The sequence below is a fragment of the Eriocheir sinensis genome, unplaced genomic scaffold (genome assembly GCF_024679095.1).
Source record: "Eriocheir sinensis breed Jianghai 21 unplaced genomic scaffold, ASM2467909v1 Scaffold341, whole genome shotgun sequence".
Lineage (NCBI taxonomy): Eukaryota > Metazoa > Arthropoda > Malacostraca > Decapoda > Varunidae > Eriocheir > Eriocheir sinensis.
Genome location: NW_026111656.1, coordinates 102,501 through 115,166, shown reverse-complemented (window position 1 = coordinate 115,166; position 12,666 = coordinate 102,501). Strand labels below are relative to the sequence as shown.

At 46.1% G+C, this 12,666-nt stretch overlaps 1 protein-coding gene across 1 annotated transcript; it reads left to right on the top strand.

The window, feature by feature from the left end:
- Positions 1-445: 445 nt before the first annotated feature.
- On the top strand, positions 446-3,244 carry LOC126991794 (muscarinic acetylcholine receptor gar-2-like; the record flags this gene model as incomplete). Its single annotated transcript, XM_050850463.1, has 1 exon — positions 446-3,244. A coding segment is annotated over one exon (2,673 nt), but the record flags the coding sequence as incomplete, so codon positions are not given.
- Positions 3,245-12,666: the final 9,422 nt, after the last annotated feature.

Below are 12,666 nucleotides of genomic sequence, written 5' to 3'. Positions count from 1 at the left end.
CTGAGTCTACGGAGCCAGACTCTCTCATTTCACTTAATGGCCCTCAACTGTGCTAGCCTCCCCCAGGCCCTCTAACCCTATTCTCCCGCACCCTGATGCATGAGTGTCACCCTGGCCACCACGCCCGCGCCACCCTGGACCGTGTGTGCCCTGCTCGCTCTCTCCACTCTCCGTGTGTTATTCCGCCATGATCCGAGGCTGTACATGCATAATCCCTGTACGATGTAATTTGCTTTTCTTTTTCTGTGTGCTCCACCTTGCACCAAAACATCCTTACTTCCATGACACGTGATGAGGATGGCTTGACGGCCCTGATGCACACCTCTCGATGTTCCATGTTTCCATAACGGTCTCTCCCTCAGTGCTATATATATATATATCATACATGCATACATTTTCCCAGTGTTGCCTTACAGTGTAGACAAGATGTAGGGTTGTAGGGTGACCTGAACCTTCCTATGTATGGTGTCTTACGCTTCCTTGTTTTCCCAGGCGGAAGGTAAAGCTCATCCAGCCACCTCGAGGAGACGACGTGCAGGGCCCCGAGTGGCTGGAGGAGGCGGCAAGCGGGACCCTCGACGGATGGCTGGACGGGGCCGCCACGGGTGACCTCCCCTGGGCCCCAGACAACGTCACCACCGCCACCGCCACCACTGCCACCGCCGCCGCCGCCGCCACTGCAGCTGTTGCCTGCGTCGCTAATGGATCGCTTGTGTGTGGCGGCGAGAACGAGACCTCCATCTTCGACAGCCCTCCACCCTTCAGCCTTCCGTCAACAGTGTTCATAGGAGTCTGCCTCAGTCTGTGCATCGCCATCACCGTCCTTGGCAACATCCTAGTACTCATGGCCTTTTTCTGTGAGCGAGCCATTCGACAACCCTCCAACTATTTCCTCGCGTCCCTGGCCGTTACGGATATCTTAATAGGGTCGGTGTCGATGCCCTTTTACACCGTGTATGTGTTAGTCGGGTACTGGGACTTGGGACCCATCCTATGCGACCTGTGGCTCTCCGTCGACTACACCGTCTGTCTGGTGTCTCAGTTCACCGTCCTTCTCATCACCATTGACCGCTTCTGCTCCGTTAAAATTGCCGCCAAGTATCGCGCCTGGCGCACCAAGAATCGAGTCATCATCATGGTGCTGGTGACGTGGGTGGTGCCGGCGTTGCTTTTCTTTGTCAGCATCTTTGGGTGGGAGCATTTCATCGGATATCGTGATCTAGGGCAAGGCCAGTGCATGGTGCAGTTCCTGAAGGATCCCGTCTTCAACACCTCACTCATCGTCGCCTACTATTGGATACCCCTTATAGTCCTTTTCATCCTTTACGCAGGCATCTACCAAACCGCCTACGAAATGTCCAAGAAAGCTAGAGAGAAAAGGAAGCAAGCGCAAGCCATGATGAACCTGGGGCCAGCGAACGTTCCGGCCAGCTCCAAGCCCACTCCCGCGCCGGCAAAGAACTCTAAACTCGCCCCATCCAATAAAGCCCGAAAGAACGACGTTAGCAATATCATGACTATCTCCAAGACCCAGAGCACTCTCTTGAGCCAGGACCTGCCCAGGCCTGAGCCGCAAGTCACCTGCACCACGCCAGCCTCCATTGACACTGCCTGCTCACAAAAGACGTCCTCCAAAACCTTGGCAGACGTGACAAACTATTTAGAGAAGAAAATTCTGGAAAAAGAGCCAGAGAAATCAAGCAGCGGCATCGAGAGCGAGGACGAGAAACGCCCCAGCAACGCAAGCCTATCAAAAGTGGAGCAACCGACATGCAGCCTTCCGTCCGTCCTGCCACGCAGCCTGCCGGCAATGGCCGCCCGATGCCTTCTGGACGTAGACACCTCCAACTCCTCCCTCGTTCAGCCCACCATTCAGCCTGTGCCGGCTGATTCTGCAGCGGCGTTACTCAGCTACAGCCAGTGGGGCAACGGGGACCTGGTGCAGGCAGGGGATCGGCCCCTCGGCCACCTAGACGGGCTGCCCATCGTGCCGCCGCCGCCACCGCCGCCCCCTTCCACGCAGTTTGGCATCAACCCCCTGGCGGCCTCCACGCCTCTTAGCCCTGTCACCGCATCCCTCCTGGAACCTATCGCGCCCCCGGCCATGTTCGCCGACCTCCCGTCACCGTCTCCGCCGCCGCTGCCGTCACGCCCCACCTCGCTGGACCTGAAGGTCACCACGCCCACCGGCCCGGACTCAGTCAAGTCCATGGACACGAGTGACATGAGGTTCATGGATGAGAGCTCCATCGTCGTTCCGTCGCCTGTGGTGGAGACGCCGCCATCTTCCACCTGGACGCACCAGAATGGCACGCTCTCCGCGGACGACAAGGCGCGGTGCCTCGACTCCCCCACGACGCTGCCCTCCCCCTCGAACACACTCACGCCGACCCCGATCGCCTCTGTCAATGGAAACGGGTCTCTCTGCTACGGCTCCGACTCAGTGCGTTCCTTCCCTAAGCCAACCTCGCCGCCACCACCTAACCCAACCCCCACAGAAGACAACACTCTGGGCCAATCTCCACCCAGGCAGCCTGGGCCCCCGCACGCCACCGTCACCACCACCACACCAGCCACCAACACTTCCACTTCCGTCCTCGCGCCCCCTGTGCTCGCTGTAGCCCCTGAGAGTGAGTCGAACAGCATGGACAACTTCCCCTGTCCGGTCAATGGCGGCCTCCGGGGAGACTCCATCGCGCAGCACAGCCAAGGACATGAGAGCAGCATTGAGCCGGACAGTTACGCCGAGCCTTCACAAACAGAGGAAAAAACAAAGCCTAAAAAGGAGGTCCTCAGAGCTCTCCGAAAGAAAATCCGGCTCAAGAAGAAAAACAAAGACCCTGAGAAGGACAAAAAATCAAAATCCCACAACCGTGCGAACAAGGCCTTGAGGACTATCTCGGTGATCATGGGCGCCTTCGTGGCCTGCTGGACGCCTTACCACATCATTGCCATCATGGAGTCATTTTGTCAGTGCACCAACGCTCACGTTTATATGTTTTTCTACTTCCTCTGTTACGCCAATAGCCCAATCAACCCCTTCTGTTACGCGCTCGCCAACCAGCAATTCAAAAAGACCTTCACGAGGCTCCTCAAGGGTGACTTTCATATGAGCTAAGCGTGAGCGTGAACCAGATAATGATACAAATATGTGTGTGTATGTGTTACTAAGACAACATATAGCTGGTTGCATAGCGGGACCCTGCGAGTGTGTGTGTGTGTGTGTGTGTGTGTGTGTGTGTGTGTGTGTGTGTGTGTGTGTGTGTGTGTGTGTGTGTGAGAGAGAGAGAGAGAGAGAGAGAGAGAGAGAGAGAGAGAGAGAGAGAGAGAGAGAGAGAGAGAGAGAGAGAGAGAGAGAGAGAGAGAGAGAGAGAGAGAGAGAGAAAAGAAAGGGAACTCAGATATAAACCTAAACCCTCCAATTACACAACTTAGGAATATCAATACCTGGAATAAAACACACAAACACACACACACACACACACACACACACACCGAAGCCAGCACCCGACACTTCCCTTCCCAGCCCTCCGCTAACACCCACCACCCCGCGCCCAGACACCCGCCCACATGCCCGTCACAAGGAACAATAGGCGGCTTGCTAATCAATAAGGTGAAAGGTGTTTATTGGTTACATAGAGGCACGGTGGAAGGTAAGGAGGGAGGGGGAGGAGGGCGGTGTTCACATGCTGTTCCTGGTGGGCAAGGTGTGTCCAGGTGGGCTAATGAAGGTATCGAAAATAGACCGTGAAGGAAAGGGGTGTGCCTGTGTGTGGTGGTGTGGAGGTGGTGGGGGGGGGGGGGGGGGCAGTGTGTTTTTTTGGTACCGGGGTGGGGGGGAGAGAGTGTGGGGGGGGAAAGGGGTTATGTGTGTGTGTGTGTGTGTGTGTGTGTGTGTGTGTGTGTGTGTGCGTGTGTGTGAACGAAGAGGATCACCAGTATGAGTGAAGTGGAGTGCAGTGGAATGAAATGCATGCAAAGGAGTTTCTCAGTCTATGTTTGGTCGCCGTGAAACTTGATTGCATGGAATAAGCCGAATAGGTGTGTGTATGTGTGTGTCTGTGTGTGTATCTGTGTGTGTGTGTGTGTGTGTGTGTGTGTGTGTGTGTGTGCGGGCCAAGTTCGTGTATATCATAGAAGTACCAGGAGCTTCTCTCTCGTCTTTATTGTTATGTGGAGGAGGAAAACGATATAATAGAAGACAAGCAGAGTTTGTGTGTGGGAGGGACAGCAGTAACAGGGGTGGGGTGCGACAAAGGGATCGGGGAGGGCAGGTCACGGTCACGCTGGACAGGAAGGATACACAACACAAGCACTGAATGAGGCGCATCGTCGCTTCCTGGAATTCATGTTCGCGGTAATAACTAAAATTACTTACTGCGTAGAAGGAGGATTTTATTGAACACAAACAGAGTGTACAGCGGAGCAATATCAAGAGACAGTTTAAGGAACGAGATAAATAAGCGAGACACAAAGTAACTACATGTATTTAGGAACACGAGTGGGACATCAAGTCACCTTTAAAAATCCAAGGACGTTAGGGAGAAGCAAGGTCAGCTTAAGTATTCCAGGACATGAAGGACACGTGACCATCAGTATTCATAGACATCAGGTCGCCTTTAAGACTCCAAGGACGTTATGGAGGTCAGCATAAGTATTCAAGGGCATGGGGGAGATGTACAGTCCAGTATTCACAGACATGACGGAGAAGTAAGATCAGGTTAAGTACCCAGGGACACAAACAAGAGAGAGGTTATATTTTTACAGTAAAGGAAAGGAACACAAACAAGACAAAGGTTATATTATTACAGTAGAGGAAAGGAACACAAAGAACACAAAGGTTATGTTTTTACAGTAGAGGAATGTGACTAAGGGCAAAAACAGATAAAAACATAAAAGCCTGCTAATCGCTGCTCCTATAATGAAAATAGAGATGAGTGGCCAAAAGAGACATCATTTCCAATCAATGTCAGTATGTAAGGACACGAAGAGATAAAAACAAAACGAAGAGATAAAAACATAAAAGCCTGCTAATATAATGGAAGTAGAGATGAGTGGCCAAAAGACAGATCATTTTCAATCACTATCAGAATGTAAGGACACGAAGAGATAAGGCCAGGGGCATGAAATAAACATAAGCCCACGATAGAGCTTCACAGACATGATCAATACCAGCAGATACCACAGTGATTCCGGGATTTAAGGGGCATGAAATAAACATAAGCCCACGATAGAGCTTCACAGACATGATCAATACCAACAGATACCACAGTGATTCCGGGATTTAAGGGACATGAAATAAACACAAGCCCACCATTGAGCTTCACAGACATGATCAATACCAACAGATACCACAGTGATTCCGGGATTTAAGGGACATGAAATAAACACAAGCCCACGATAGAGCTTCACAGACATGATCAATACCAGCAGATACCACAGTGATTCCGGGATTGAAGGGGCATGAAATAAACACAAGCCCACGATAGAGCTTCACAGACATGATCAATACCAGCAGATACCACAGTGATTCCGGGATTGAAGGGGCATGAAATAAACGCAAGCCCAGGATAGAGCTTCACAGACATGATCAATACCAACAGATACCACAGTGACATCCGGGATTTAAGGGACATGAAATAAACATAAGCCCACGATAGAGCTTCACAGACATGATCAATACCAGCAGATACCACAGTGATTCCGGGATTTAAGGGGCATGAAATAAATATAAGCCCACGATAGAGCTTCACGGACATGATCAATACCAGCAGATACCACAGTGATTCCGGGATTTAAGGGACATGAAATAAACATAAGCCCACGATAGAGTTTCACAGACATGATCAATACCAGCAGATACCACAGTGATTCCGGGATTTAAGGGACATGAAATAAACATAAGCCCACGATAGAGCTTCACAGACATGATCAATACCAGCAGATACCACAGTGATTCCGGGATTTAAGGGGCATGAAATAAACACAAGCCCACCATTGAGCTTCACAGACATGATCAATACCAGCAGATACCACAGTGATTCCGGGATTTAAGGGACATGAAATAAACACAAGCCCACGATAGAGTTTCACAGACATGATCAATACCAGCAGATACCACAATGACATCCGGATTTAAGGGGCATGAAATAAACACAAGCCCACGATAGAGCTTCACAGACATGATCAATACCAACAGATACCACAGTGACTCCGGATTGAAGGGACATGAAATAAACACAAGCCCACGATAGAGCTTCACAGACATGATCAATACCAACAGATACCACAGTGACTCCGGGATTTAAGAAGAACATTAGGACTACCGGGTCATGTAAAGATATGAGCAGAACAGAGCCAGTATTTAATCGTATCAGTACCTTAGTTCGCCTGTTTCAAAAGCCTCTCGTAGTTGCTGGGATTTTCATGGACTGTTTTGTGACCCTAGTGATAGTTTTTGACTTTTTTTTTATAACAAAGGAGACAGCTCAAGGGCACACAAAAAAGAGGAAATAATAATAAAAAAAAAAAGCCCGCTACTCGCTGCTCCTAAAAAGAATCCAAAGAGGTGGCCGAAAAGGAAAACCACGCATGAAAACCCGGTTAATCTTTGCTGTGGCCTTGGAGAACAGTCGTTATGGGAGTCCGATACCTTTAAGAATATGAACCAGAATGACAATGAAAGAATCCAGAGTAACGAACAGACAATCAACCCGGCAGCAGCGGGGGTCATGTTTCTTAATGGTCCCTCTAAGCGAGAAAAATGAGAAAAAAATCATCACTCACACAAACCATTTCATAATATATATCAAAGCATTTGTGATCAGTTTATGTATCATCTATTTTTGGGGGTTTATATCATGGCACAAATTTGGCCCGTCGCTGGTACACGGTAAAGCCACAAATTTGGCCCGTCGCTGCTACACGGTAAAGCCACAAATTTGGCCCGTCGCTGCTACACGGTAAAGCCTCAAATTTGGCCCGTCGCTGCTACACGGTAAAGCCACAAATTTGGCCCGTCGCTGCTACACGGTAAAGCCACAAATTTGGCCCGTCGCTGCTACACGGTAAAGCCACAAATTTGGCCCGTCGCTGCTACACGGTAAAGCCACAAATTTGGCCCGTCGCTGCTACACGGTAAAGCCACAAATTTGGCCCGTCGCTGCTACACGGTAAAGCCACAAATTTGGCCCGTCGCTACTACACGGTAAAGCCACAAATTTGGCCCGTCGCTGCTACCGGGTCAATAGAGTACAAGACGGACATGGAAGCACCAGCAGAAAACACATGTATCTAAGCGACTCAAGCACACGAAGAGAACGATAGGGAACGCGAAGGTCACAGGGATACGAGCTGGACATGCCGGCAAGTGATGGATCAAGATATATGAGTGGAGCCATTTCAAAGAGTTATCAAAGTTATCAAACATGACTTAAGGAACTTCATAATGAGTAGAACGAGAAGTGTTAATAAGTCAAAGTCTTAATGGGCGGTATAATAAGAGGGGGTCAGTCGGGTTCTAATGAGTCTTTCTTTACGTTCATGGTACAGAAGAAGGGTCAAACTAATGTCTTATAATACGACCCAAAATAATGAAGACGAAAGTAATCACGAGTCCACGGATGGAGACGATATGAGAGCCCATCGAGTGTTGCTTTAGAGGGTAACGGAGCCATGGAAATATCGTCGGGATCACCGTTGCCAGATTGTCGTACTCAGGCCATAGTACTTACCGGTTTCTGACGCCTAACTATTGCCAAGAAACATCAGAAATTAACTATTTTAACGATAATTTTAACCCCTTGACCGCGGATTTCCTACAAGAAGACATCACCAAGCTACAGGAATGGAACAAAAAGTGGCTGCTACAATTCACTGAGGAAAAATATAGTCCTGCACTATGGGAGAGTTTATCCAGCATACCAATACCACATGAGAAACACTCCACTATCCACCACAGAGGCAGAGAAGGACCTGGGACTATATGTGACCAGGCTACCAGTGAGGGCCGAATCCGTGCCAATCGCAGCGGACGGGTTAAGTGAATCTCCTTAATGGGGTCCACGAGACAGTTTTTGGGTCGGAAGTCGGTAAATATAAGAGGCTAAGTACGACAATCTGGCAACTTTGGTCGGGAGTAACTAGAAACACGGATAAAAATGTGATCTGCTTTAAGGATATTACGATACCCTCAGGCGCTTTTGGGTCTTTGGGGTCTTAGAAAAAATAATAATTCCAAAGGCCATGAAACCTATTAGTCTGGTTATTTTTTTTTTTTACAACAAAGGAGACAGCTCAAGGGCACAAAAAAAAGGAAACAATAATAAAAAAAAAAAGCCCGCTACTCGCTGCTCCTGTAAACAGAATCAAAAGAGAATCAAAAGAACAACTAAAAATGTTTGTTTGTGTTTAGTTTAGGTCGTTGTCTGCTTCGTCCTCTTAATGTAAAAAAAAAAAAAAAAAAAAAAAACACCTCTCCTTCCGAAATTGACCTCTCTTTTGCATACTCTTTTATACTCTTTTTATATATAGGGGCAGTGATTAGCGGGATTTTTTTCTGAATAATTTTTTTTTTTCCCCGAGAGCTTCTTCCTCGTAATGAAAATATAAATATCTTGCACTTGGTAGAATGGATGCTTGGGTTGTCTTAATTTCCATATCAGCAGTAAGCTAAGTTAGTTTAGTATAGTTCTCATGAGTGTTTTTTCACATCCATGGTGCAGAAGCCTCGTCAAATTATAACTAGGCTCGTAAAACTATCCATGGAAATACCAACCACCTCTACGAAAGTCATGTCTAATGTGAGTGTGGAAATCGTGAAATGTCTGAGAATATGGGCCCAAGACACACCAGGGTTGGTAGTTAGAACAGAGGAGACACAGAAGAATAAGAAAATTAGACGGAGATCCTTACAAACACTCACACAAGAAGAAAATACGAAAGTCCGGTCTAATGTGAGTGTGCAAATCGTGAAATGTCTGAGAATATGGGCCCAAGACACACATAGTTAGAACGGAGGAGACTCAGAGGAATAAGAAAATTAGACGGAGATCCTTACAAACACTCACACAAGAAGAAAATACGAAATTTCTGTCAAATGTGAGTGTGCAAATCGTGAAATGTCTGAGAATATGGGCCCAAGACACACATAGTTAGAACGGAGGAGACTCAGAGGAATTAGAAAATTAGACGGAGATCCTTACAAACACTCACACAAGAAGAAAATACGAAAGTACGAAAGGCACATAAAACTATCCAAGGAAATACCAACCACCTCTACGAAAGTCCGGTCTAATGTGAGTGTGCAAATCCCGAAATGTCTGAGAATATGGGCCCCAGACACACAAGGGTTGGTAGCTAGACACAGAGGCATAAGATTAGATAGAGATCCTTACAAACACTCACACAAGAAAAGAAAAAAAAGCATCGTATATAAACAAAAGAGGAGTTAAGTATCATTGATCACCGAGACAAGGCAGGAGACACGTGGATATAGTGATTAATGAAGACTGATGTCGGATTTTTTAAACGTCATATCAGTCTGTATGACACAAATATGAAAGAAAAGGAAAGTTTCGTTTAGTCGGCGCAACATCTGTGGTCATATGCCGGAGAGAGACAGAAGGGGAAGGAATCATAGGAGAAGGGAACAGATCCAAGGAGACGGGACACAACACCCGATTAATACCTGGTACCCATTCACTGCTGGGTGGACAGGGGCGTTGGGTATCGGAAAAGCCGCCAAAATTTTTCACTCCGCCCGCACAAATATGAAGTAAGTTTGGGTGTGGCACGAACCTCTTCACAGCGTTCTTGAATCACCCCTAATACATCACTTTCTCCCTAATATGTCATCTACGTATTTGAAATTGTGTATGAAATATTCAGTATACATTAACCCGTTAGCAGCGACGGGCCAAATTTGTAGCTTTATCGTGTACCAGCGACGGGCCAAATTTGTGGCTTTACCATGTACCAGCGACGGCCCAAATTTGTGGCTTTACCGTGTACCAGCGACGGGCCAAATTTGTGGATTTACCGTGTACCAGCGACGGTCCAAATTTGTGGGTTTACCGTGTACCAGCGACGGTCCAAATTTGTGGGTTTACCGTGTACCAGCGACGGTCCAAATTTGTGGCTTTACCGTGTACCAGCGACGGGCCAAATTTGTGCCATGATAAAGACCCCCCAAAAGAGATGATGCATAAACTGATCACAAATACATTGATACGTATTATGAAATGGTTGGCGCGAGTGATGATTTTTTTTCTCATTTTTCTCGCTTAGAGGGAGCTTTAAGAAACGTGGTCCCCGCAGCTACCGGGTTAAATAAGACTTGGCAGAGGTATGGCCAGGTAACTAACTCCCTGAGCGGGCTCCTCCCAAACTGACTTCACTGCTAAGTCAATCATTGGGTCGTATTTTAAAACATTTTGTCTCGGAGTTCACATATTTGACAAGGATTTCGTATGAGTTTAGGGCATTTCCAGGAGTAGTTTTATGACCATGGTGATAGTTTGACCCTTCTTTTGTAGCATGTACCTAGAAAAACACTCATTAGAACCCGAATGATTCCTTCTTTGTCCTTTAGAAATACTTAATGTGAGAAGCATTTTCTTATAATACCGGCCTATAACAATAATGTGGCTGATTTGTCGTTTTTAACCCGTTTTTAAAGAAAGTTCGTGGTTAGTTGATTTTGTTAATTTTTATGATCACTTTTTTTACGACTGAGTTTGAAGTACGTCGACTCAACCTTATGAAAATCCAACACTCATAACCACCCGAAACTGACCTCTCTTTTGGCTACTCTTTGCTTTTATCTTTTATAGGAGCGGCGAGTAGCGGGGGGGGGGGAGGGGGGGGGTTGTACTCTTATTATTGCCCTTGAGCCGTGTCCTCGGATGTAAAAAAAAAAAAAAAATGCGTCCCGTAATTCGAGTTAAAAAGCCAAACTAGCCACATAACTTAATACTAATACGACGTTTGAAAAATCTAACGTTACAGTAACTTAGACGCATGACTCAAAGCATCAAAGTAATCGAGCGAACAGAAGCACAAACGAGATGAATCCAGGAGGCATTACAAACCTTAGGCACAACCAAATTCCCAGAAAGCATAACAGTTTAACGAAAAATAATCAAAAGGGGCTATTACACTGGGCAAATTTTCCGTGGATCTTCAGTCAAACCACGATTTCCGCTGGCGTGGTTCTCATATTTCCGTGGTTTTCTGACGCATCCACGATCTTCCAAAGCTACGATAGATTTCACTGAAGGACGACGGTATTACTTATCATCTTCATCAGCAGCAATAACAACAAACAATTGAGAGCCACGCCAACGGAAATCGTGGTTTGACTGAAGATCCACGGAAAATATGCCCAGTGTAATAGCCCCTTAAGGAGGGAGAGAGAGGGAAAAATAAATATAGATGTAGGCATGGAGAAAGGGAAAATGTGAGACCCCTATCCGACTCGCAGGGAGCAGAACAGTTAAAAGCGAGATAATGAAGGGAGGGAAAGAAGGAGAGGGGGAGGAAAAATAAACCCTAATAGAGAGACAGAGATAGAACAAGGGAAAATGTTAAACCCGTATCAGATTATCAGGAAGTTGAACAGTGTAATAAGAAATAACCAAGGGAGGAGAAAGAAAAAGATAGAGAAACTGAGATAGAGAAACGAAGGAGAAATATAGGAAACATCGAAACCCTATCGAACTTACAGGAAGAAAAGCAATTTAATAAGATATAGACAAAGGAGACAGAAAGATAAATACAGACAAAGAGATAAAAATAGAGAAAGAGAAAATATTAAAACCCTATCTAACTCACGGGAAGAACAGTTTTATGGGAGATAATCAAGGAGCGGAGAAAGAAAGATAGACAGCAATAGATAGCAGTAGGCAGAGATAGATAGATAGATAGAAAGATAGATAGACAAATAGAGATAGAAGAAAAAATCCTAACTAACTCACAGGAAAAATAGTTTAATGGGAGATAATCAAAGAAAGGAGAAAGAAAGATAGACAGGAATAGACAGCAATTGACAGATAAATAGATAGATAGATAGAAAAATAAAGATAGACAGAGGCAGAGCAGGATAGATAAAATATTAAAAACCAATCTAACTCACAGGAAGAATAATTTAATGGGAGATTATCAAGGGAGGGAGAAAGAAAGACAGACAGCAATAGATAGCAATAGACAGAGATAGATAGATAGGAAAAAGAGAAAATGTGAAAACGCTCTCCAGCTCTACGATGCAAAACAGTTTAAAGAGAAATGATGGAGGGAGAGAGAAAGAGAAAGATACACAGAGAAAGATAGAAGTAATAAAGATATAGATAGAGAAAGATAGATAGGAAAAAGAGGAAATATGAAAATCCTACCCAACTCACATTATGCAGAACAGTTAAAGAGGAATGATTGAGGGAGGGAAAAAGAGAAAAATACACAGAGAAAGACAGAAGTAATAAAGAGCAATAGATAGATAAAGATAAAAATAGGAGAAAGAGGATATATTAAAACCATACCCAACTCACATTATGCAGAACAGTCCAAAGAGAAATCATCCAGAGAGGGAGAGAAGGCGAGAGGGACAGATAAATAGAGAGAAAAATAAAATGTGAAAACCCTAAGGTGCCTAAAATACTCCGTGGGTACAGA